The sequence below is a fragment of the Miscanthus floridulus genome, chromosome 17 (assembly GCF_019320115.1).
Source record: "Miscanthus floridulus cultivar M001 chromosome 17, ASM1932011v1, whole genome shotgun sequence".
NCBI classification, from domain to species: Eukaryota; Viridiplantae; Streptophyta; class Magnoliopsida; order Poales; family Poaceae; genus Miscanthus; species Miscanthus floridulus.
This window is the reverse complement of record NC_089596.1, coordinates 85,989,574-86,014,536: the sequence shown is the minus strand read 5'-3', so window position 1 is coordinate 86,014,536 and position 24,963 is coordinate 85,989,574. Positions and strand designations below refer to the sequence as shown.

The window sequence follows — 24,963 nt, the reverse complement described above, 5'->3', positions numbered from 1 at the left end:
ACTGCTTGAAGGGAAAGGCACAAATGGTTATGGAAGGTGACTTGACTGCTTGAAGCAACGTGAGCGACCCTAAGAGCCGTTGTTAGCTATCACGACTGTCTTCACTCCATGGATGCGTTAGCTGGCGGAGGTGGAGGCGATGCATATGTAGTGATGGATATTCTTCTCTACATACTTATTAAAGTTTAAGAAAATTTGGCTCTGGACAAAAATAGAATAATTCTTTTTTTTTGGACGGGCGGGAGTTAACTTGATTCGCAAACTTTTTCCACCGTCTATCTAGGTGCTCCAGTCCATATCCGACGACTTGTAGGGTGTGCTTGGTACTCTTTCTAGGTACTGCCGTACTGACACTGCCAACTGTTTGGTTGGTCTGCCTTGCTTACCTCGATTCCTGCGCCGGCAAGGTTTTTCTTGCTGCCCTATGTGAGCCAAAATGGCTCGCCCGGGCTAGCAAGCGTCTCGTGGAGCACGCAGTCCAGGCAAGGCTAGGCGGGCCAACCTGGCAAAACTTCCAAGCACTCCCGTAACTAGGGGGTGCACACATGCCATAAAACTCTCGCTTCAAATTTTGAACGGAAAGAAGAATTGACAGCGTTGTTAGGTACTCGGGTTTGCTTCACGTGTTAAATTGTACGGAGTAGCAAAGAAACTAAAACTGATAGAGATTCGTCCTTCAAATGATAAGGATAGGGGTTATCGCGCTGGTAACATTTTAGTTTTTGTTCTTCTGTTCTCACGCGTAAGGTCAGTTGACATCATCGATCAAACCAAACGCATGTGCGCATACACACACACACACACACCAACTGGAGCCGTTGTTCACACTCACACCTGCAAGCTGTGGGCTGCATGTAGCTGCACTAAGACGGCAAGAGAGCTCATTTTTTAAGTCACTCTACATCTATGGACGAGGGTTCCAGTCAGTCCATCACCATCAGTTGTCAGTTGACCATGCATGATGCATGATGCATGATGCATGATGCATGATGCATGATGCATGATGCATGATGCAAGTGGCAGTTTTGTTGGATGCCTGAGCCAGTGAGCCCCCTCCACGGGCCTTCCTTGCTCCAGTTACAACCCCGTGTCGTCCGCGGAATCATATCCAATGTCGCTGTTAAGGCCTAAGGGAGAGAGGGACAGCAGCAGCAGTGCAGCGCATGAATAACGAATACGACACGTGCTCAAATGTGTAATTCATCGTCTACTCTAACGGATTCCAGCAGGCTGCTTGCCTGCTTCCGCTTCGGCAGATAAGCTCTACCTCTAAGCTAAGCTCAGTGGTGGACTGGTGGCTCTATAAAATCTAGTTCCTGGAGCTCCTTTTCCCAGTACTCCACGCCCAAAATCGGCACAAGACAAAAAGAGAGTCGGAAGAAGGATGGCAATGGCAAGTATGCCGGCTTGTGCGGCAACTGAGTTCGTGGCCAAGGGGAGGGAGTCGGCTGCCGTTCTGAAGGCCATGCTTGGCCAGCAGCCTGCGGTCGTTGGCGCAGGGGCAACGACGCCCCATGGTCTCCGGGATTTGGCCGAGCAGATCCTCCGCTGCTGCGACCGAGCTCTGGCAGCCTTGCACAGCGGCACCGGCACGGAGGAGGCTGCCAGCAGTTCTAGGAAGCGCAAACCGGAGCGGGAGGATCGCCTGGCTGCTCCCCCTGCGGCGACGGGATCCAAGAGGATGAGGTAAGTACGTACTAATTACTAAACATAGTCATTTTGAGCTAATTACCAGCTTAAGTCAAACCGGCAAATGCATAGTCAGTACTGTACTATAATCTGGAGCAGGATGAGCCGTGGAGAGCGGGGAACACGAGTTGAGACGAAAGGAACAATGGAGGACGGCTTCATCTGGAGGAAGTATGGCCAAAAGGACATCAACGGCAGCAACTACCCCAGGTCTGTCTGAAACATCCCAATTAATCAAGACATCTCTGAATGAAATCATGCATCAAGAGATTGATCAGTCTGCTGAGTGCTGAATGACAGCTAATCTTGTGATCTTGTAATGAGATCAGGCTCTACTTCCGCTGCACCTACAAGGACGACCGTGGTTGCATGGCCAGGCGGCAGGTGCAGCAGTCGAACACCGACCCCGGCGTCTACCTCATCACCTACTTCGACGAGCACACCTGCTGCCGCGACGACGACGCTGTCGAGCCACCACCGCCAGCGCCATTCGTCATCAACTTCGGTTCGAGCACCGCCAGTAGCGACGACCAGCCAAGCGGTTCGCCTTGGCCGTCGTCCTGTGATGACGACGGCCCGGTGGAAACGCACACATCATCAGCTTTGTGCAGTTCACCGGAGGAGGAGTTGCAGGCTGGCACGTCGTGCAATGTGGCTGAGTTCATCGTCGAGCAGTCAACGCCGGTGCCAGAGCTGATGGGTATGATGCACTTGCTGGAGTGGGAGTGGGATCGTATGGACGGATGCTTGGACTGGGAGTTCGGCAAAGGCGAGAGCTCCTTCGACATTGACGGTTTCGTCAGATACGACTTCGATTGCATTGATCTGTTTTAATTAACTTTGAGTGTGCAGCTTGTGCTAGTACGAAGTAATTATGTTTGTAGGTGTGTTTTTTCAGTCATCAACTCATCATGCTTCTTATTTTTTTTAAGAGGCAAACTTATTATGACGTGAGAGATGTAATAATAGAAATTAAATTACATGGATCCGGGGTCCAAATCTTTTTTCGAAAGCGTGCATTAGCACGTGCTTGGGTCCAAATCTTTTTTCGAAAGCGTGCATTAGCACGTGCTTCATTAAAAGAAGTGGAAAAGTTTACAACCTCTGAAGAGAGTCACGGCGAGGAGCCGTACACATCTTGGAGACAACACAAAGGAATAAACATAGGAACAAGAGAAGAGAAGAAAGAAAAGCGACGGCCCTCAACACCAAAGACCTGCAATAAAAATAACACGCAAGGGTTGCCTAAAGATAGACAAAGCCGTGATGGCAAAGCATCCACCCTGATAAGACATAGGAGCATCCAGCAGCAATAGCGGCAAAGCATCCGCCAACGAAGACCAAGCGACCCTGGCGGCAAAGCATCCGCCAAGAAGAGGGTCCACACGCTCTCGGCAGTAAAGCATCTACTAGAGAGGGGACCTAAGAGCCAACGGCGGCAAAGCATCCGCCAACAGTTCCGCCGACGGCCAAGCATCCGCCGGAGAAGAAGCGATCCCCTACTGCAAAGAATCCACAGAGGGGAGCGGCCATGACACTCGGCACCAAATGCCCGAGAGGAGACCAACGACAACAACGGCAAAGCATCCGTCAGATAAGCAAGACGACGACGGCAAGGTTAAGAGCTGTAGGACAGACCCAAGCGAGTAGAACGAAGGCACACACAGGCACAGTGAGGAACTCCACCAGGAGCGAACGACAGGAGCCACAAAAGACGGCGACCACACGGGGGACAAGCGACGGGCCGTAGGGGATTCTTCAGCGACGCCTGCAGGAAGGAGGTGGCACCCAAGGGAACGATCCTAGATGCCATCGTCGCTGGCCTTAGAGGGTTCTAAGGCAGGGCTTTCGCCCAGAATTCGGTGAAGTTGGCGCGGAAGCACGAGGTTCAGAAACGACGCCTCCAAGGAGGAATGTGGCGCCCAAGGCGCCATCGTCGTACGGCCGGCTGAAACCGGGCAGAGCTTTCACCCAGAACCCGTGCAACTACCGCCGGTTCACCCTGAGCCCCACCGTACCAGCCCCTAGTGCGCCGACCATCCACGTGGCTCTGCGGACTGGATGGACCAACCGAGGCCAGAGCCATGGCTGGTAGACCTGACCCCACGCGAGTCCGACCCCGTGGTCGGTGACAGCCGCGGCGCTGACGCCGGCATCGAGCGCGGCCCTGGAAGGCCACGTCCACCGGCGCCCCGCCCGGCGCGGAATGAGAGTCCCCGGAGGCCGCCCATGCCAAGCACCCCGCTGGACGGCAGCAGCAGGCGCCGGAACCACGCCACAGGAGCAGCAGGCGCTGGATCCGCACACGGGGGGGGGGGGGGGGCGCAGACCGCCGCCTGCCTGGCCGCACCAACTCGCCGGAGGAGCCGCCGCCCATGCCCGACCGCCCGGCCCTCGCCAATCTCTCACATGGACCCCTACCTTTGATGAATCATATTGAACTCCGCAATAGTGTACTAATCAAACCCAATGGCATCACGCACCATTACTCCAGATTCTCAATCGTATGGACATGGTTGGCACCGATATTTTATACATCATCGTCATTGAGATCCTGGCTGCCAAATGGTCCTTCCTTACCATCGAGACTAGCATGATTTTCAGGGAGTTCTTCCTCGCCGTCCTGACCTGAGAACTCTTGGAGCATGCAAGTCACGATCATTAAAACCTTCTTCTCCATCTTTGTTCCAACGTCTATAGTCAGACATGAATCCTTGGACGATGGACATGCAATGAACTTGAGTACTGCTTTTCATTCTCACAATCATAGCATGGACAACACGTAACTGTCTTGTTTTCATTCAACATATCCGCCTCTCCAGCTGTTATAAATGATTTAAGACCATCGTCTAAGTACTCATCACAAATATGGTTCCGCACATATATCCAGCTCCAATCCCCCATAGTATACCAAAAATGGAAAATGAAAGACATTATAATTCTACATTCAATTGATCATTGTATCTATATGGTAAATGAATGATCTAATTCATAAATTTGCATGCAATTCCATGAAGCATATATATAGGCACACACTAATGAAAAATGTCTTTTTGAACTGGTGCAATATATATACACATATAGTTGACTCATAGAAAAAAATTAACACATAAATATCAGAAGTAACCACAAAAGCTAGCGGCACCTTGATTAGTGGTACACTATTCATCGACTGCAGATCGAGTAATTCTTTTATTATTGATGTGGCTTCTTCGCTTAGTGCTGCAGTTCACAACTACAGAAAGCTTTTTTAGAGGCGGTAGCTCCACTCGCCTATATTTGTGTCTGTAAAAATTAATGATTTGTAGAGGCAACTATCCAATGACTATAAAAATCGAATTTGAGATGGTCTGAAGCAGACAACCTTTAGAGATTAACTTCTAGAGGCGGGCCAAAATACAACCGCCTCTTGAAATCATTTTTACTTAATTTACAAATCAGGCAAAAAATAGTGGAGAATTTTTTTTTGGTTGGTTACATTGTATTGCATATTGTCACCTCCATGTCTAATAATACAGGTGGGGAGGTCAGCAAAAACTAATTTTGTGGGTCTGATCAGTTTATGGAAGCGGGAAGTCCCTAATACAACTAAATTTGGTGTATTACTAATGTAATATTAGACCTGCTTCTTGCATTGTATAGACCTACATAAGGACATCTACAAACAACTAAACATGAATATAATAAAGCGCACTACACAAGTCTAGATATAGTCTAACGCAAATAACTATGTATTGGTTGGGACATAAAAGGACCCAATCGTATACTTCCCCGTCCAAAAAAAAAGTAATTCTAGCTTTGAACCTGGACACGGTGCGTGTCCAGGTTCAAAGCTAGAATTGTGTTTTTTTTTTTGGCGGAGGGAGTAATATATAAAGTAGTGGTGCAAATGCTAATGATATCTAGTATCCCAATGCGGTGTGGAACCATGTGAATATGTGATGATCTAAACGTCACTTGAACTGAATAATGTACTAGTGCCACCACGCCAGCTGTGTGGTAAAGAAAGCATCAAAAGTCCATTTGTGCTCAAAGGCAACTGATAACAATTTTCTACATATTTCCCCATTCCAAGACGTGACAACGGCTAAATAACCGACCGGCACGAGACACATATGGGCTTCAAATTTCTTTTTGAAGAAAACAATGAACTATTGGGAGCTTCTTAGTCATGCCGCTGACGCTACCCGGAGTGACGTAACAGTCCTGACGCCGCACGGGTATCGTCATTAGCGTGTGATATAACTAGTCACTGGCTCACTGCATTTTGCCGCTTGCCGGCATCGCTCTACAACTCTTGCATCTTTCCAATTAAAGAAAAGAAAAGAAAAACTTTCATCCATCACTGCAAATCATTTGAAAGCCAATTAGGCCACCACACCACGGGTATCTCTGCATGTGATTTGTTACCATTCTTGTTGACGGGAAAGTCAGCAACTTTCAGAAAAAAACAGTAGGGAAATTGAAGTTACAAGGGTGGGTTATTTTATGCTTTTATTCTTTCAAAAAAAATGTACCGTGTTATAGTAGGGAAAAAAATCACCAAACGCCACTACTATAGAAATTTTTTTTTTACAAACTGTTCCGTTTCTAACAAAGGTGGATGACATAAGAAAGCGCTTATAACTATACCGGACAGCACTGTAGCTCTTGAACCGCCCCTAGAATTTTCAGGAGTGGTTCCGCTAAGGAAACCGCACCTAGAGACGTATCCGTTTTTTAGAGCAGTTTCCATAAGAGATCTGCCCCTGAAAATAGGATTTACAGGGATGGGCGTTTAACAGAACCAGCTTTTATAAAAACCAGCTTATCAGAGACGGTGTTGTTAAGAGATCTGCGTTTAAAAAATAGTAAGACGGGCAGTTCTATTAGTCAACCGGCTTTAAAAATAACTCCATACTGATAGGATCTACTAGATGGCTAGAGGGGTGTGAATAGCCTATAATTTTTTTTTCACGGAACCACAAACACTAGAGCAAGATGATTAGTACAAAATGAGGCTCTAAAAGCTTCTACTTGCTCTTGCTCTAATTCACCCAATACAAGCCTCCTACACAAGTCTAGTAGCTTGGTTTATTAGACTAAGTCACTCAAGGAAACAAGCTACCAACTAATAAGAAACTAGCTACAACTAGCAAGAGCTACTAACAAAGGTAGCTACAACTAGTCACAACTGACACTACCTCTACTCTAGGCTAGTCAAGCAACTACCACACAAACAAATGTATGAATGTAAGTACAAGAGTGATAGTGAGCAAACCACACGGGGCAAGAGATGACACAAGATATATCCCCGAGGTTCGGTTGCTTGTCGGCAACCTACGTCCTCGTTGTGACGACTCCCCAAGTGTTGGTTCGCGAGCTAACTAGCGTGACAAGCTAGACCCACCAAGGGTGCCTCAAGAACCACTCAAATTGTGCACTCCAACTAGCCACGATTCCAGTAAAGTTGCTCTTCGCGATTGTTGGCGGTCCTTAACTTCTAAAATTAACCGCCAAACCCTGCATAAAATCCATTCAAATAAATCACAAACTAAAAATTAACGGCCAAACCCTGCATAAAATCCATTCAAATAAATCACAAACCATAGTAATAGAGATTAATTCTAATAAATTCCACGAGTTTTTGTGTTTCCATGTATTTTGCAGGACATGCACAAATCATGAAGGAAACAACACTTACAGGAACATATGCGATTTGGCGAGAATAGACTGAGAAATAATATAGATATGTCATCATCACAAACAGTCTCAAAAAAATATTTGGAGAGCACCATCACGAAGAGCTCGTCGAGATGATCGAAATAGGGGCGTGTTTAGTTGCCTAAACTTTGCACATCTAAAAAGCAATGTGCACTGTAGAGGTACTGTAGCATTTCGTTTGTATTTGGTAATAATTGTTCAACCGTTGACTAATTAGGCTTAAAACGTTCGTCTCGCAAAGTACAATCAAACTGTGTAATTAGTTATTTTTTTACCTACATTTAATACTTCATGCATGTGTCCAAAGATTTGATGTGATGTGATGTGATGGAGAATCTTACACTGTACAAAATTTGGAGGTGCAAAGTTGGTGGAACTAAACGTGGCCTAGATATGTCATTCATATATTTTGAAGAACAGATGGGAAAGATATTAAATTCTCTAAATTATAGAGAATTAGAAGTTAACGTTATCAAGAAATCAAAAGCAGGAACAGTGCAAGGCCATGGGGCCTAGCCAAATGCACGACATGCATTTCAACCAACAGCAGGCAGAGTGATCAAGGCCAACTCAAAGGGGCCGAGTGCTCCACACCACCACGTGCATGAACAGAAATGGAAGAACGACACTTCTGCAGGTCATGCGCGCGTAGCTCATGCAGCGAGGCGGTGGCGAGCGCTAGTCAAAGCCAACATGCAGCGAGGCAGTGGCGAGCCAGAGGCCCATGCAGGCAGTGACGAAGCCAGAAAAAAAATTTAGGAGGAACTGAACAAAAGAATAGATGTTTTTTTATCTTCTCTTAACCTTAGTCCCTCCTACCTAATACATGTATGTATAAAATTTTAAGAGAGGACTTAGGGGAACTCCACATGCTCAGGATGGGTAGGGGGGGCTGAAGCCCCTCTAGCCCCACCGCTGGCTTCGTCCCTGCATGCAGGCGCTAGTCAAAGCCAACATTCAGCGAGACGGTGGCGAGTTCCATGCCGCGAGATTTTCTGCCGCTCACTGACCTGCTTAGGTCGGTTCCTGTCCAGGTTGCCTAAAATTAGAAGAGCATACCCCTTCCCTCTCCACTATAAATAGAGACCCTCTCCTTCACTTGTAAACACACCTCTACACTTGAGCATTCCTTCATATTCTTAGTAGTAGTGTCCCCCTAGGTGCTGCTACCTAGTTGTAGTAAAAGAAAATAGGGAGAGAGTGAGAGGAAGAGAGCGGAGGAGGAACAGGGTCTGTCGAATCCTCCTCATTTTTGTACCTCTATGAAACCGACTCAACCCTTGAGTAAATTCTAGGTTATACTTTGGTAATTCCAAGCTTTCTATTGAACTAAATTCAGTTCTTACTTTACCTTACTTATGGGATCTCCGCTCGACCGAGTGCCCTAGTCTAAGGATCCGAACTAGAGTAGTAATCGCTAGCATAGACGTGGTGTCTAGGCTAGAGTCTACCTGAGTTTACGCCCAAACCCACGGATAGTTGTGGTAGCCCCAGAGGTGACAGCTCTGACCAGGCCTTTGTATTCCACCACGTTTGGTTCGGTGTTTTCGTAGAGCTTTTGGCGGCCTGACCACGATCACCCTTCCCAGTCTTTTCGAGGATCGGAAAGGAACCGCTGCTCCGAAGTAAGTGAGTTTAGTAAGCCTAAACCATGGTTATCTAGTTTGTCTTGGAAGAACCTTAGAAAACCCCTCTCTACCTACAAAAACATATATTCTTGGATGACCTTGATCCTTCCTAGTACACTTCACATTCCCCGTGGAAATCGATACCTTGGAATACTCTCAGGTGAAAGCTACAGCGGTATCCGTGCGCTTGCGGATTTATCTATTTGTGTTAACAAATACCAACAAACTTTCTGACGCCGTTGCCGGGGAATGGTAGCTGTTCTAGAATTGAACCAAGTCGTCTGTGTATCTTTGTTTTTCTTTTAACCACAACCACATTCGCCTCACCACCATCATCACCTATCACATGGATTCCACTCCTATTCATAAATTCTCCGCTCCAAAGGGAGAGTTCTTAGAGCCACCACAATCATCAAAGCCAATCACAGCTTCTAGCTATGAACTCCGACCTGGCTTTATAGCCATGGTTCGGGAGCAATCCTTCTCTGGGCAAGAAGATGAAAATCCTTATACCCACCTTCGGGAATTTGAGCAATTGTGTTCTTACCTACATATTTCTGGCATGACACATGAGACCATTAAATGGAAATTGTTTCCATTCTCCCTTTTAGGAAGAGCAAAACAATGGTATGCTCATATCATAGGAGGTGTTCATGCAAATTGGGATGAACTTTGAGACAAATTTTATCTTGCTTTCTTCCCTCTTTCTCAAATTGCTGCCCTTCGAATAGAAATTCATACCTTTCAACAGAAAGAGAAGGAGACTCTAGGAGCAGCCTGGGCTAGGTTCACAAACCTCATCAATGCTGGCCCGATCCTTTCTTTGCCTGACCACGTCCTCCTACAACACTTCCATCTTGGTCTTAGCAAAGAAGCTGCCCTCCACCTTGACATATCTTCTGGAGGCTCATTCACACACAAAACCATTAGTCAGGGGAAGGCCATTCTTGAGAAAATCCTCGAAAATACCCCTTACACTGGCATTTACGACGAGTTTCCTAAAGAAACAATTGAGTCAGGCCCTGACTAACAAGAGGAGGCATATACAGCTAAATCCAAAATTCCTTCAAATCCTTCCTATGATCTGGTTGCCAAAGAACCCCCCCCCCACACACACACATTCAGGGAAAACACCACACTTCTAGGGGTGATGAACCCCATCCTTTTACATGTCCCTTTGAATTCAAGGATGACCTTTTCCTTGATGCTGACCTTGGGAATAGCTTAGAGTCTCCCAATTCAACATCATCTCATGTGAGACATCAAGGAAAATCCAAGAATGGAATATCAAGCGAACCTATAGAGGGAGAACCAAATCATATAGAAGCAATTTCTATCCTCTGTCACTCTATGCCCACAATCCATGTCTCATCAAAATCTGTTCTTAGGGGGTGAGCTTATGTCAATCTCCATAACAACCACAACCTATCCAAGTGTTGTGGAGGATTTGAATTGTCATGAGAAAGAAAGTGCTCCCCCTAAAATGGAAGATTTTATCAATGAGTGACGAGATCCTAACATATGGGTATGATAAGCCTTGGGTCTAATGGTTCCCGAACGATGAAGACCCCCTGACCGACCCCTCTAGGATTGTCCAGGGGCTCGGGGGCTATATCCATTGGGTACGCTCATGCACACCCTCTGAGAAGAAATCCGGCCGAGCCTGACTCTGCCACGACCTCCACTTGGGGCTCAGGAGCTTGCTCGAGCCCAGAGGCTCCCAATCTACGATGACACTTTGGCCCGGCCCTTGGCTCCTGCCCCACCAATGATGCCAGCAAGGCCTGGAAGCAAGAAGACATGCCCTGAGCAGCTAAGGCTCGAGGGCTCCCTAGCACTGCCCCTTGGGCATGGCATTGCCGGCCAATTTCCCAATAAGGTCACGCACGGGGCGTGACACAAGAAGAGAAAGCTTCCCCGCGGCCTCCTAGGGCTCGGAGGCCCCCGGGCCCGTGCGTCAGCCCCTGGAGCCAACCTCCTTCACCGCCAAGAAGGCTCTAGAAGGTCCACCTAGGGGAGGCCGGCCCAAGCTGACACAGCCTGACATGCAGAGAGTCAGATCAGAGCAACCAGACAACGCCCAAGGCTTTTTTGGCTCCATGACACCGACACGGTCCACAAGGCATCACCACAAGGCCCTCCTAGACTCTGGCGCATATAGACCATAGACCAATTCCCCTAAACTGCCATGTACCTGACCTATCTCGTTATATAAGGGATAAGGTCAGACCTAGGGGGGACGATGACAAGAAGACAGATCATTCCATTCCACTCCATCCTTTGGCCTTCGCTCTGCACCGAGAGCAAGGCAACCTAGAGAGGGGCACTGAGGGCTCCTGCACCACATCTCGTCATCTTCCTCCTCTCCAACGAGGGGAAAACTCTGCCGGTGGCGAGGCAACCTTAGGATTAGCGCCAAGCTAACCTCCTACCAAATCTCTCTACAACCCTATTGTAACCCCTCAATTTTAGGTGCTTTTGTGTATAAGGATCATTAGCTACTGGACGTAGGGCATTGATTGGCCTGAACCAGGATTAACCATTGTGTCCTCTCTATGATTCTTGTGTTCCTGAGTCCACCCGAGCCACCGAAGACACGTACTCTAACACCGACTCAAACAACAATGCTTGCCACAGTTCTAACCCCATGACAGCTGGCGCGCTAGGTCGGGGGTAGCGTCAAGTGCGATTCATCCTCTATGGTGGCTGGAGCACCTGCCTCATCGACAGAGCAAGCGACAACGCCCTAGATGGTGGTGTTCGCTTCCTCGGTGAGTTCTCCATCACGGCCGACACCTTCGCTTTGGGCCAGGTCCTCAACTTTGGGAGCTTAGACTACGTCGTCGACTGCTATGGTGAGCTTTGCCCACTCCATGGGGCTGCATCAGTGGGCAATGAGCCCTCGGCGTCATCCCCTTCGCAAAGACTTCTAGGAGCAGATCTCGAGGTCCTAGCCCAACAGATCCGGCATGATTTGGGCCCAAACCCCACCATGTCAGACTGCTACCAGATGTTCTACATGCTAGCCAACGTCCACCACCAGATTGCCACTGGTGAGGTGCTCTTGCTGCCTAACCGCTTCTGGTACTACCTCCTAGACCTGCCTTTTGGATCTAGAATGCAGCGGTGTCCTTCCAGATGGAGCTAGAGCACCTCATCAATCATGAGGTGCCATCCTCTCTGGCGCGGTAGGGACCGATGTCCCATCACTGCGCACCTTCCTCGAGATCCTTTTGGGAATGACCTAGAGTATGACTCCAACAACATCGACTGCTACATACCACCCTACATGTGCTACCACATCGATGGCGAGGTTCTTGTCGAGGAGGCACCTAGGCTAACGCCACTAGACCAGAGTCCCTGCAGCCGCACGGCCTACCTCTAGGAGAAGCAGGATCGCCTATGGGCTCGGTAGGTGGACCTAGAGGCCGCTGTGGAAGAGCTCGAGCACCAAAGGCAGGACCTTGCGCGGCAATGAGCCGTGCACCCTCTCGGCGACAACGACGATTCCCGCACGGGGGCTCCCAACGGCCTCTGCTTTCCCTGTGCACCATACAACATGGTAGCAGCCGCCTGGCGCCTAGAAGACATCTCCAACATGCCAGACCCAAAGGCCAACAAACGACTGAACGAGGCGAAGCGGCTCCTCTGCGTCGCCCTCGAGCAGCAGGCAGTGAGCTCGGCATCCCGGCGCCGTGCCACGCTCTCCTGGCCATCCTAGATGACGGCCACTTCCAATGAGGACCGCTCCAATGCGTATGCCCCATAGGTAGGGGGAGCAGCAATGGCACCTCTGGCAATAGCTTCGACCGACTGTAGACTCAGGACGCCAAGCCTCGGCAGGAGCAAAGGCTTAACCTTTCTCCTCAACATCACCCATGCGCCACCGGATCGACGGCGACCACGACGTATGTGACACCATTGAAGCCAGGCGCCCTGCTCTGGCGCAGACCCGTACCCCTGAGTGATGGGATGGGGGCGCCGCCCCGGATCACTTCGGCCCCCTAGCGTTGGGGGCAGCAATCCGGGCGGCTCCCCCACCCCAAGCGTTTCTAGCCACCGATGCACATCTCCAAGTACGACGGTGAGACCAACCTAGATCAATGGTTAGAGGACTACCGCCTCACCATGAAAATCCAGGGGGTTCGACGATGACTTCATCGTCTAGTACCTGCCCCTGCTTCTATCAAGCTCGACCAGAGCTTGGCTCGAGCAGCTCGAGCCTAGCAGTATCCGCTGCTAGGGTGATATCCGTTCGGTCTTCATCAGCCTCTTCCAAGGTACGTACACTTGGCCCAAGAACTTGTGGGACCTCTGCAACTGCAGGTAAAGGTCTGATGAGACCCTTCGAGAGTACATCCAGCATTTCTCCAAGAAGCGCAATGAACTCCCCAACATTAAAGACATTGACATCATCAACGCCTTCATCTACGGCATGACCTGCGAGGCGCTCGTCCACGTGCTTGGCCGTGAGACCCTGCACACGACGCGGGAACTCCTGGACATCGCCACCTAGTATGCCACCAGTGAGGAGGTGGTCCTAGCCAACTTCAGTGGCAAAGCCAAGGCCACACATCACTTCAGTGGAGGCGACAACAGCGATGGCCCTGCCTCACCTCAGCGACATCGCGATAGGAGGAACAAGGACCGAAAGTGCCGCGGGGAGGAGATGGTGGCCGCGGCTGACCATGCTGCCAGACATCAACCTCGCGAGCGAGGCGCACGCACAGAACACATCGAGAAGGTGCTTGAGGCCCCCTGCCCATTCCACGGGGGCCAGGAAAAGCACCTCCTCAAGGACTATGCCACCATGAAGGGCTACATCCGTGGCACCCTCGACCAAAGGGCATGGCCCAGAAGCCTGCCCTAAAGGCTGGCGACCTAGTGGGAGACGCCCAAGAGGAATACACTAAGTTCCCCAAGGCCGAGCGCTGCCTCATGATCTTCGGGGCCTCCTACGCCTACGAATCCCGCCGGCAGCGCCACATCACCGAACAAGAGGTGAACACTATTCACACCCTCGCCACTTCGACATGGCTTCAATGGTCCCAGATGGCTGTCACCTTCGACCAGGAAAACCACCCCGATCACATCCCTCATCTAGGGTGCTACCCGCTTGTGGCTAGCCTGATCATGAGCACCACGCGCCTCACCAAGGTGCTGATGGACGGGGGCAATGGCCTCAACATACTCTACGCCAACACCCTCGACAAGATGAGCATCCCCCGCAGCAACCTATGCCCTAGCTAGGCCCTATTCTATGGGATCATGTCGGGGAAGGAAGCTATGCCCCTTGGGCGCATCCGACTCAATGTCACCTTCGGCCAGCCGGACAACTTCTGCAAGGAGCCAGTCACCTTTGAGGTGGTTGACTTCCCCAGCATCTACCATGCCCTCCTTAGTTGACTGTGCTTCGCCAAGTTCATGGTCGTCCCCAACTACACCTACCTGAAGCTCAAGATGCCTGGCCCAAAGGGGGTCATCACCGTCGAGAGCAGCTTCGAGCAAGCCTACTACTACGAGCAAGATTGCGTCGCCCAAACAACCACACTTGTCGCCCCCTGCGCTCTCGATGGCCCTGGCCGCGATGGAGAAGGGGCACTAATGGAGGAAGCATCCAAGGTAGCAGTGGTGCTCGATCGACCGAGCATTAGCGAGGCGGACAAGGTTCCTAGCGGCAGTGGTGGTCCGGCTGGCCCCTCCATCTCAACACTTAGCCCCTAGAAGGGGTTGACCTGATCGAGATGAGTTCTGACCTTTCGCCATGAGGGAAGCCTAAACACTGAGCCATCCACCTAGGAGCACCATCTCCCGAGCCATGGCCCGCCTGCTGACCTCCTCCATCGGCCAACCTCTTCAACAACAAAAGCCAAGATAAGTCCCATCCTCCTGACCCTCTTGCTTCATTTGTCAGTATAATCATCTCCTTTAACCCAAGCCACCAAAGTGGTATCTCTGCTGCACTAGAGGATCGACCAAGCTAACCATCTGCTGACCTTTCTAAAGGAGGACTACTACAGAGGCCCCCCGAGTGAGGCAAGGATGGGATGGATGGAGCGAGAGGACCGAGCGAAGGATCCACAAGGCAAGAACGAAACGGCCCCAACCGCCTCATTACTAGCTATGTCATCTTCCCTTTCTCTTGTGTCCATTCCGTTTTCTTTGTAGGTACCTACCTGTCTCCCGATCCTTCATTGGATCACGTGTAACACCCTTGGTGTTACACCCAAAATCATTTACTAAAATATGTCATGAGCATCATATTTATGTGTTAATGCATGTGATAGAATGTGTAGATAAATTTCTTGTAACTTAAATGACTAATAAAAATGTTAAACAAAAGTTGATTCAATAGTTCATGTATATCAAGTAGGGTTTAAAACTAATTTTTATTAAGAAAAAATACTATAGAACATGTGTGTGATACTTAAATAAAGTTTGAAGTACAAACTTTGTATATGATAGTGAAATACTTACTGTTGAAAAATGATATTGCTAGCTAGTATTTCTACTAGCCTAGAAATTGCAAATTGAAATCAAGTTTAGCTCAAAAACTTAGAAAATTTCCAAGTTTGTCAACAGCTAGACATTGCTATGTTTAGCAAATTATTTTGAGAAGTTGGGTTAAGGGGTGGTGTAGTGTTATAGCTTGATTTGCTAGTCTCATATGCCATCTTGAGCATGGTGAAGATGATTTGGCCCCCTGAAGCAACCATTTAGTTGTTTTGGGCGCTTTAAAATTCATGCAGGACTTGGTCTCGGGCTGGTTGGCCGCGTGGGCGTGGTCACCACGCTCGGGTGCGGTCACCATGCTCGAGTGCTTGGTGTCGCCGCGTTGGTCGCGCATGCGTGTGCTGCCTCGCGTGGTCGGCCGTGGCTACCTCTGGCCTAGCTGTGGCCCGGCTGCCACTGGCCCCACCACGTAGAGCTGCTGCTGCCCGCCCTGTGCCATGACGAAGCCTCTACCGGTGCTATCACCTTGTTGTCGCGTCCGCGTATTATGCCTCGCCGCAATGCCGACCCACCTCGCATCGTGACACTGCCACTACCATCGCATCATCATCGTGTCCGTGCCTGTCCGCTGTACCCTCTGCGCCGCTGCCGGCCCAGTTCAAGGCCACCACTACCGCGCGCACGTGCCCGAGCTCACCATCGCCTTGTCATTTAAGACCACTGCGGCCACGTGGGCCATGCCTATTAGAAACACGCTGCCTATTTGCTAGCGCCTACGCGTTGGTCTCCATGATCTTGCTGATCGCATCCCACTAAGGCGAGGTCGAGCCGAGCCCACCTGCTGCGCCCTATCTCTCTCTTTCTCCCTCTACAGTCGCCATGAGCCACGCCATCCAATTTACCCAATGAACAATCACCTCCATTCAATTCATTGTACCCACGGCTTCACCATCACATCCTCTCGCTACCCGACCCAACCCAGTCTTGAACCGTGCCTGGTCAAGCTCCAATTTTGGAGTTCCCCGCCGCCGTGCCGATAAGGTTGCGTCCAGCCATGGATGTAGGCAGCCCTCCAACTATCCCTCCTGAGCCAATTCACTTACACCACTAGCTTCACCTTGCCTCCCTCCCCACCATGCGTGCCTTAGCCAAACCGCTACTGCCTCCCCGTCGTCACTAATGCGACCATGCCACCGTGGTGCATCGCCGCACAGCTCGGCCTCATGTGGCCAGCCCTCCTTCACCATCCTCCACCCCAACTATCACCTCGGCTAGGTCCACGGTAGTCTACTAATGCTCCCTCGCTAGCCAGTTAGGTTCTTAGGTGCTCTAGATCACCGGGCCAGCTGTGCCACCATCGCGGATGGTCGCGCGTCTCTGTAGCTCGCTCCAGCCCATCCCACCACCCCTCACCACCGCTTAGCATAGCCACTTGGGTCAGAGATGGTGATCTACCCGTTAGGTGGGCCCACGCAGGTACCAGGTGGCCGGCGTAGGAGCTCAGTGCCGCCGCTCGCCACGCCGCCGTGCACTAAGTTGTCGGGGGTGCGCGTGGGTGAATTAGGGAAAAGTCAGGGGTTAAGTGAGAAGGTTTGAGAGAGGGGGAAATAGTGTTAGTACTTAGTTGTAATTCAGGAGAAGTGCAAGGTCTATACTGCAAAAAAATTAGCGTGCGCAGGATTTCCCCAACGCGGGCCATCTCCGCATGGGCCGACGTCGCGTGGGCCACAACGCGGGCCGCCGCGTGCTCGCGCGCGCGCTACATCATGTGGGCCACGCGGGAGATTTTTTTTTCATAAGGAATTAGAAATAGTTTTCTAATTTAATTTTTGAGCTGATCTTTGGTAAATCATATAAAATTTTGTAGGTGTCCAAAAATTATAAAACAAATTTTGTTAGGTTCCTAAAATTGTGCTCTATCTGTTAGTATGTTTAGTTTATATATATACATATTGATAGCAGGAGCTAGTAAATCATTTGAGAGTGCTTAATATTATTAGGTTAAATAGTGTAGGAATTTTTGTGGGAAATTGGTGATAGCTGTAGTCCTAAAATTTTTATAGTAGCTTCATTGTATTATTCTGTGATCACTAAAATTTTTGTAGCTTTTGAATAGACTAAGCATTAGGGTAGTTAAATGCTCTTTGTTTCATTATACATTAAATCATTAGTAGAAATAAAGATATATTCTTTATTTGTAAAGCTAGGTGTTTGTTAGTTGAACCCAACACTTTGCTTGGTAAAAATGATAGTTAGCTTAGTACCTTAGTCATTAGAGCTAGCTTAGTAGCTTAGTATGAGTATTCTTATTTTAAGAGTTGTTGTTGCATAAATGCTAAGTGTTGTATCCTCATCTCATGCATGTAGAGAATGAGTTGGCAGAGATTGTTACCACCGGTGATCATGAGTTCAAGGAGATCATCGAGGAGTATGAGGATGAGATTCTCATGTAGGAGGAGGTCCCGGAGCTACCACTAATTGACTCAGCTGACACCACGCCTGCCCAAGGCAAGCCCCGGTGCATAACCCTTATTTTTGATAATCATTGAATTTATATATGTTATGTGCATTTATGTTACAATAATTTTATGAAAACCACCTGCATAGATATAAATGTCCTATGAGTCCTACTAGTATAGGTTCAAGTAGCTGCTATGCTTATTTTTTCGATAGTGTGAGTAACCTGTCGTCACTCACAAAAGGTGATTATTATTACTCTCATAATAAAATGATGAAAGGAAAAATGGAGACAGGGCAGGGATATGGTATGGGTATTGATGGGTATAACAGGTTGTATCCCACGGGCAATAGGGTTTAGCTTGGTTACACTATTTTTCCTGTTCATGTCGATTGAGGACCGTCTGTTGCTGTGGATGGTAGTCAGGTCATAGACTTATTATCCTGAGCACATACTTGCTGATGGGAGCGAGAAGGCTCATTATGCTCTTGTCATGGGTTCCAGCTCTTTTCGGACCAACTGATTGGAGGTGGGGAAAGGTGGAGGTCTAAGCACCATATTGAGATTGGGTCTCAATTGTGGGGGCTTGGAGTCCAAGTTTGGACGAGGACCTGGACCCCGTGACAGGAGTGGAATGGGTTGGTCTTATTTGTGCCTAGGATGCAAACGGGGCATGTGTTTCAGGGTACCTAGCTGGGATACATTGGTTCAGGAATCTCCATTTCTATGAGATGGTATGACTTGGCTATGGTCTAGCACCGTAGTAAGATCTAGATGGTGAAATAGTTCTGATTGCTCAATCCTTGCTTGAAAGTAGAATAGGTGCTTACTTAGAATGGTTAGCTAATGAAGTAATCATGACTGCTAATAAAATTTGACTGTAAGGATGAACTATTAGTAATGCTTTTTGCAAACAAAAAGAAAATAGCAAACCCATATTGCCTATCATACTCCTTGAGAGTCGGAAAATTATTCCCACTAGTCGGGTAAGTCTTGCGAGTACATTGTGTACTCGGGGTTTATTTTACCCCTGTTGCAGGTGCACCTTGAGGAGTAGCTTTTGTGTGGAGGATTCTTCTGGTGGGCATAGATGGATCCTTGTATTGTTTCCGCTAGATGCTTATTTTCTTTTTGTTGTTTAATTATCGCACTCTAAACTCTAGTATTGTAATAAATAATTTCCAAGAACGCTTGTTGTATGAAATGGACTAAGTATTATAAGCTCGTACTCATTATTGGATTCTAGATGTAAAACATGGATTGTTTCAACTTCTCCCTTTGGGTGTGCTCGACGGAGCTGTCCGATGTAGCTCACTTTTGGGGTGCTTAGTGTCTAGTGGAAGACGAGCGCCTCCAAAAGCGTGTTATTTCGGGTGGTTCTGCCACATCATGCCACCCCACCGCACGACGGTCTGAGGGGCCCTAGAAGAGGCATCACTGAGGGTCCTAAGGTCAGCCCACTAGGCTTGAAGGATGCCCAAAGCACCTAAAGTGCGAGGGACGCTCAGGAGATGAGCCCACATGGCTGTAGATGGGACGCCTAGAAGCGTTCCGATTGTCTAGACGAGCGATGTCCTAGTACTGATTCCGAGCCACTCATGGTGACCCATCGAGGGAAGCAGCGAGCCCCTGATTACCGATAGACGAGCTCAAGAACTATACGAGTGGCTTGATCGGGAAGCCAAGGATCTCCCCTCTAGTGGACATGACCGGGGCATGGAACGACCGTAAACCTAGGGTTCTCATGGACTTACCTGCTAGTAGCATGGGAGTGGCGCTCTTGGCCAATGAGGCCATCATCGTAATAGCCCATCCCAATGAAGGACTAAATCTCTGAGCATGACAAGAGCAATGGGATTAAAAACGAAAGTAATTTCATTTCATTAATTGGGAACGACCCGATTACAATATACGATACCAGAAACCGCAATCTTTTGCCTCCTATATGGTGGCAAAGACCACGGGTGCGCTCGACCTCTAGGTTGGGGCCCCACAGTATCCATGGCTCGGGCTGGTGGGCCATCCTCGAGGCTCCTCCCCGAGGACCAAGGGCGGGCGATGTTGACCGTCGCACCATTAATAGGGTCGGGCCCTCCTTGCCATCACCTAGACAGAGGGGTAGCGACCGATGCATCGTGACCCCCCTCCCCCATTAGAGGGTGCAAGGACTCCGGTGACCGCATTGGAGTTCCTACACCCTCTAGGGGAGGGGAACATGACAGATGCCTCTCATGTCATGTCGTCGCCCTTTCCTTTGCTGGAGTCCTTCCACCCTCAGAGAAGCAACCGCCTGGCGCATGAAGATAGGCTCAGCCGGAGGGAAGCATCGCACTTCATTGTCGCCATCGCCTTTAAAGAATATGGATCTAAGAAGAAGAAGAGAAGGGGCCGGAGGAAGGAATTGAAGATGTTGTGTCCCCTAGGGCTCCCCTTTTATAGCCTAGACGATGCGCTGTGAGCGGCTCTAGGTCCTCCGATCAGCCATCAATAGCCTAGAGGGGCCCTGGGGAACCAGCTAGGTGCCTCTTCAATCCCCACAGCACACCTTGGGTGGTTGCATGATGATGGCCACGTAGTAAAGGTGGAGTTAGGGAACTGCTGACAACATGTCAAGTCCCCGCTCCACTTTCCACCACGCGCGCCGCCCACTCCGCGCACACCTCCTCGTGGGACTTGATGGCTCCTCCCCCAAGCTAGTTGTTGATGTGGTTGCTCAATGAGGTGGTTGAATATGGAGGTGCTAGAACAGAGCCTCCAATTTTGATTTTGATGTTGCTGTTGTTGCTGGAGGCTGGCCATCTCTTGTCCCATACTTACCTGCCATTATGTGTGATTGTGTAACGTACCTTGTATGGTAGCATTTGTCTTTTCAATGGTTGCAATTCTATTGTCAAAGCAATGGAAGGCCTCTTGAGAGTCATAATACCCTCATCTAGAGAAAGACATGCATCCTCCCTGATGCCCACTTGAGGTTGCTTCATGATCTTGCCCTTGGTAGCTGTGGAAGTGTATTGTACCTTAGTTTGCTCTTGAAGATGAGATTCTTGTGGTGGCGCCTCCAGTAGTGGTGCTTCCAATGGTGATGCCACCTTCTTTTGTCAAACCCGTCTTGGTTTTAAATTTGATTTTAGTCTGACAAGTTTGTCTTTCTTGACTTGTTCTCCCTCCTTGTTCAGGCATTAGTAGTAGAAGCTGGCGATATTTTGTGTGCATCATTATTACCAGTTTAGAACTTTCACTTATAGAATTTAGGGGATCAACTCCCCCACACTTTGCTCGAAGTGTGTTTTGCTCATAAAGGCAAGGTAGAGATCAAGTGCATGGGTTCTGTTGTTGGGAAGACACAAACAGAACCAAAACTTTATTTATTATTTTTTTTCTAGCCTAGGCACATCGAATCATGTTACAGTTGACGTTATGTGCATTCATTCTTACAACATGGGTGATAAGATCAGAAGGATGGGTATTAATGTGGCATTTGAATACATTTGTCAATAAGAGTGGAGTTGCTTAACCTATGGAAGGACTGTCTATAATGTATCAAACCTTACATCATTATGACTATCATCTTCCAAAAATAAGATATGCAATATTTTAACCCATTTGATTAAGACTATGAGATCAAGAAAGTGGTGCTAGGAACAAGCTTAAGAAACAAGACATGTTGAGTTAATCAGGTTGAATCAAGCAAAGTTGTAACTCAAACATGTTTGTTTCTTTATTTATGTGAATACCAAGATCAAAGGGAAGCTTTCTAAATAATGACCACTTACCTTAAGATGTTACCTTTATCATTGGAGCATGAAGACACCATGTGATGAAGGTAGATGACTATGGTGATCCTTTCTTCCTGTTTTGAAGCTTTCCTTGCTTGAGCTGTTCATGAGCATCTTGTCTCCTATATCGCACTCCTTCTTTCTCATTCTTTTATGATGCCATCTTTTTCTTCTTTCTTTTGTGAATCTTAGAATTTTGTTTGGACCTTCTGCTCCATTCATTGTTTCATTCCTGCAAAAGATTAGTGGACAACACGTACCCGAAGGGATGTACAAATAATTTGAAATAAGGATAGTGTTGTCATAGAGCTAAAGGTCATCTTCTATGCTACAGCAGAATTGGTTTTAACATTTTAATTAGCATAGAATCTTTATCCCATGTTTTAAACAATGTGCCTCAATTGTTGCAAAAACTCCTTCTCACAAGGATTGATTTTAATTCATATCTTATGTTTGATTTTCATATATGAAATTTGTAAACATATTCAAACTTGTAGAAACAAAGCAATATTGCAGAGGGATTGCAAACCAGCATGTCAGAGCGATGGGAGCTTGGGAGGAAGAAGAGCAGGGTTGTATCTACTGTAGAAAAGTCAGCCTTCCTCCCCCTTACTTGGACCTTTACGTCACTCGACACTATCGGCAAGAACTCATGGTTTTAGGTCCATTGAGCAGGACATCTCCCTTGCTTTTAGCTTTTCTTTGCACCATCTAATCTTAGAGATGAGGATACAAACAATTGCATATTCTCCTTCCATCAACCTTTCTTGATTTCTGTTGATTCTTGGTTGATGAGTTGGGGTTCATTGGAGATGCAAACTCAAGTTCCTCCTTGATTGTCTAATGGTGTGGCAGAGAGTTGTTCTTCTTTGTTTGTTGGTGATACGCCAGCCGTCTTGATGGTCAAAGAAGGAACCTCATTGGTACTGCATGAAAGCTTCATCTCCAATGACTAAGGGATGTCGTCTCGTGTCCATGGTCATTTGTGGCCTTATGAGACACCGTCAACAGACCTCATTGATTACCGATGCTTGTTGACACAATGATGCATGCCATGATGAGTGGCATCTCATTGCCTTGGACCTTGTTGCCAACGTGCGAGCTGGTCCCTTCGAAAATGATGAAAGCAGGCATATTCTGGCTAATACAAGGTGGGTTTCATCCTGCTTTGCATCAGCATCCTAGCTTGAGTCTTAGAAAGGCTCAATGCTAGGTTGGCTTTGATGTTGCTCATAGCCTATCGATATGTTCGTCCACTTCTACAGCTATAGTGGTGATTTTTGGATTTGTAGGTTCATACCATGAACAGGCATAGCTTATACTCATTTTTTCTACAAAACGTTAATGGACACATACCCGAGGGAATAAAACAAATTTGCATTATGGGTTGTTGTCCATAACTTTTGTAGTTTTCTTCTATGCTAATGAAAGGATAGTTTTAGGATTGCTTTAGCATAGATTTTTTTATTAACAAACTTTATGTGTTGGCTGCATTCTAGCTTGGTTCAAGGCTTAAGTTAACTTGCAACAAAAATAAGTAAATGAACCTTGATACTCGCAGTTCTTCCTTCCATGAAGAATGAGTTGGGTCTTCTTTGTGCAAAGTTTTTGGAATTCATATGCCTTGCTTCATCTCCAGTGTGAATTTATCTCAGGACTTCCCCAATTTTAGTTTGAGAGTTTTCTATAGGGGTTAGTCCAACAAAATAACCAATATCTACTATAGCAAGTTTTAGTTCAATAACCAAACTAAACTCCATGTCTAATTTGATTAAGGAAGACATTTTAACCTAAGCACCATGCTTAATTTAAAAAGCCTTTGGAAATAAGGACACACACCTCTTGATTTAAACTAAGCACCATGCTTACTTTAAAAGATGTATAAAGATACTTGCAAGCCTAAACATACTATAGTAAACAAAAGGTAATATTAAAGCATTATAGAGATTTATTCAAATAGAGATGAAAGAGCATGATCATGGTGAGAGATTTTTTTAATAAAAGATGCAAGTGGCATGAATGTATGAAAGGAACTAAATATGTTGTGGATTTGATATGAGAGAATTTAAACTAAACAGAGTGGATGCATGGATTATTCAAAGTAAACGTGCAGTGGAATGCAAAAATTTAGAGATAACTACTCAATAAGTTTAAAGTCCATGAGCAAGACTATCTCACCTTTCTCGATCATACTTACCATGACTCACATGATGGAATTTGTGAGTAGTGCAGCGTCTGTATTCATCACTTGAGATGTGATTTGAATTCTTGTGACATCAACCTTTTTCTCCAATCTACACATGGTTAGAATAATATATATGTTTATACATACCTGTGAGATAGCAGGGTTCCAATGTTGATGGATCTTGAATGTTCAGGCACCCTGGGTTCTTCAATGTTTCTTCTTTCTTTGTTGAAACTCGCCGAAAGGTCACAATGGCGTCTGTTGTCCTGTCTTTTCCACAATTGAACAGAATAGGGGTAATCCCACAAAAGCTAGTTATAACTAGATTAGCAAATATCAAGCTAGTATCAAAATCTTTACGCCAATTGTTTCCCCTGCAACGGCGCTAGAAAGCTTGTTGGTATTTTTAAACGCACACAGATAAATCCGCAAGCGCATGGATACCGCTGTAGCTTTCATCCGGTAGTATTCCAAGATATCATATTTATCCATAGGGAAACAATGGTTAAAGAAGTTGATAGTTCACCATCATGTATCTACTAACTAGTATACCAACTCAACTAAAGTGGGGGTAGGTGTTGATGATGATAAGAGTTATGAATAATAACACACATAGGAGAACTCCATGGTATATAAATGAGCAATCTAGCTAAATTGAGAGGACAACGGTTGAGTTCAAGGTTCCTAAATACTTCTCTATTACTTCGGTTCTATTCTAGTTTAGACTAGAGGGTATAACTAAAGCATGGGTAGATATAGCGATCACACACAATATCACTTTGGGACTTCAGAACACTAGCCACAGAAAGGGATGAGAAAGGGACTAGGAAGCTCCGACTATGCTCCTACAAACACCAACCCAAACGTGGTACACTACATTGGCCATCAGGGCTGTCACCACCTAGGGCTACCACAACTATCCACGGGGTTGGGTGCAATCTCAGGTAACTCATAGTCTAGACACCACGTCTACACTCTAATTACTACTCTTATCACGTATAATAACTAGAGCACTCAATGCGAGCAAAGATCCCATGCTAAGATATGATAACTATACTAACCATACACATG

General features: G+C 47.4%; 1 protein-coding gene across 1 annotated transcript; it reads left to right on the top strand.

The window, feature by feature from the left end:
* The first annotated feature begins 1,358 nt into the window (after nucleotides 1–1,358).
* LOC136514757 (transcription factor WRKY45-2-like) lies at nucleotides 1,359–2,675 on the top strand. Its single transcript, XM_066508470.1, has 3 exons — nucleotides 1,359–1,686; nucleotides 1,789–1,899; nucleotides 2,019–2,675. Exons 1-3 carry the CDS (start codon nucleotides 1,385–1,387, stop codon nucleotides 2,521–2,523), a joined length of 918 nt encoding a protein of 305 aa, XP_066364567.1. The 5' UTR covers nucleotides 1,359–1,384; the 3' UTR covers nucleotides 2,524–2,675.
* The last annotated feature ends 22,288 nt before the right edge of the window (nucleotides 2,676–24,963 follow it).

Excerpts from the sequence above, each read along its gene's own strand:
- LOC136514757 (XM_066508470.1), top strand. The coding sequence starts at position 1,385 with ATGGCAATGGCAAGTATGCCGGCTTGTGCGGCAACTGAGTTCGTGGCC. Across the intron at positions 1,687-1,788 it reads ACGGGATCCAAGAGGATGAG|GATGAGCCGTGGAGAGCGGG; the intron begins GTAAGTACGTAC and ends AATCTGGAGCAG. Across the intron at positions 1,900-2,018 it reads AACGGCAGCAACTACCCCAG|GCTCTACTTCCGCTGCACCT; the intron begins GTCTGTCTGAAA and ends TAATGAGATCAG.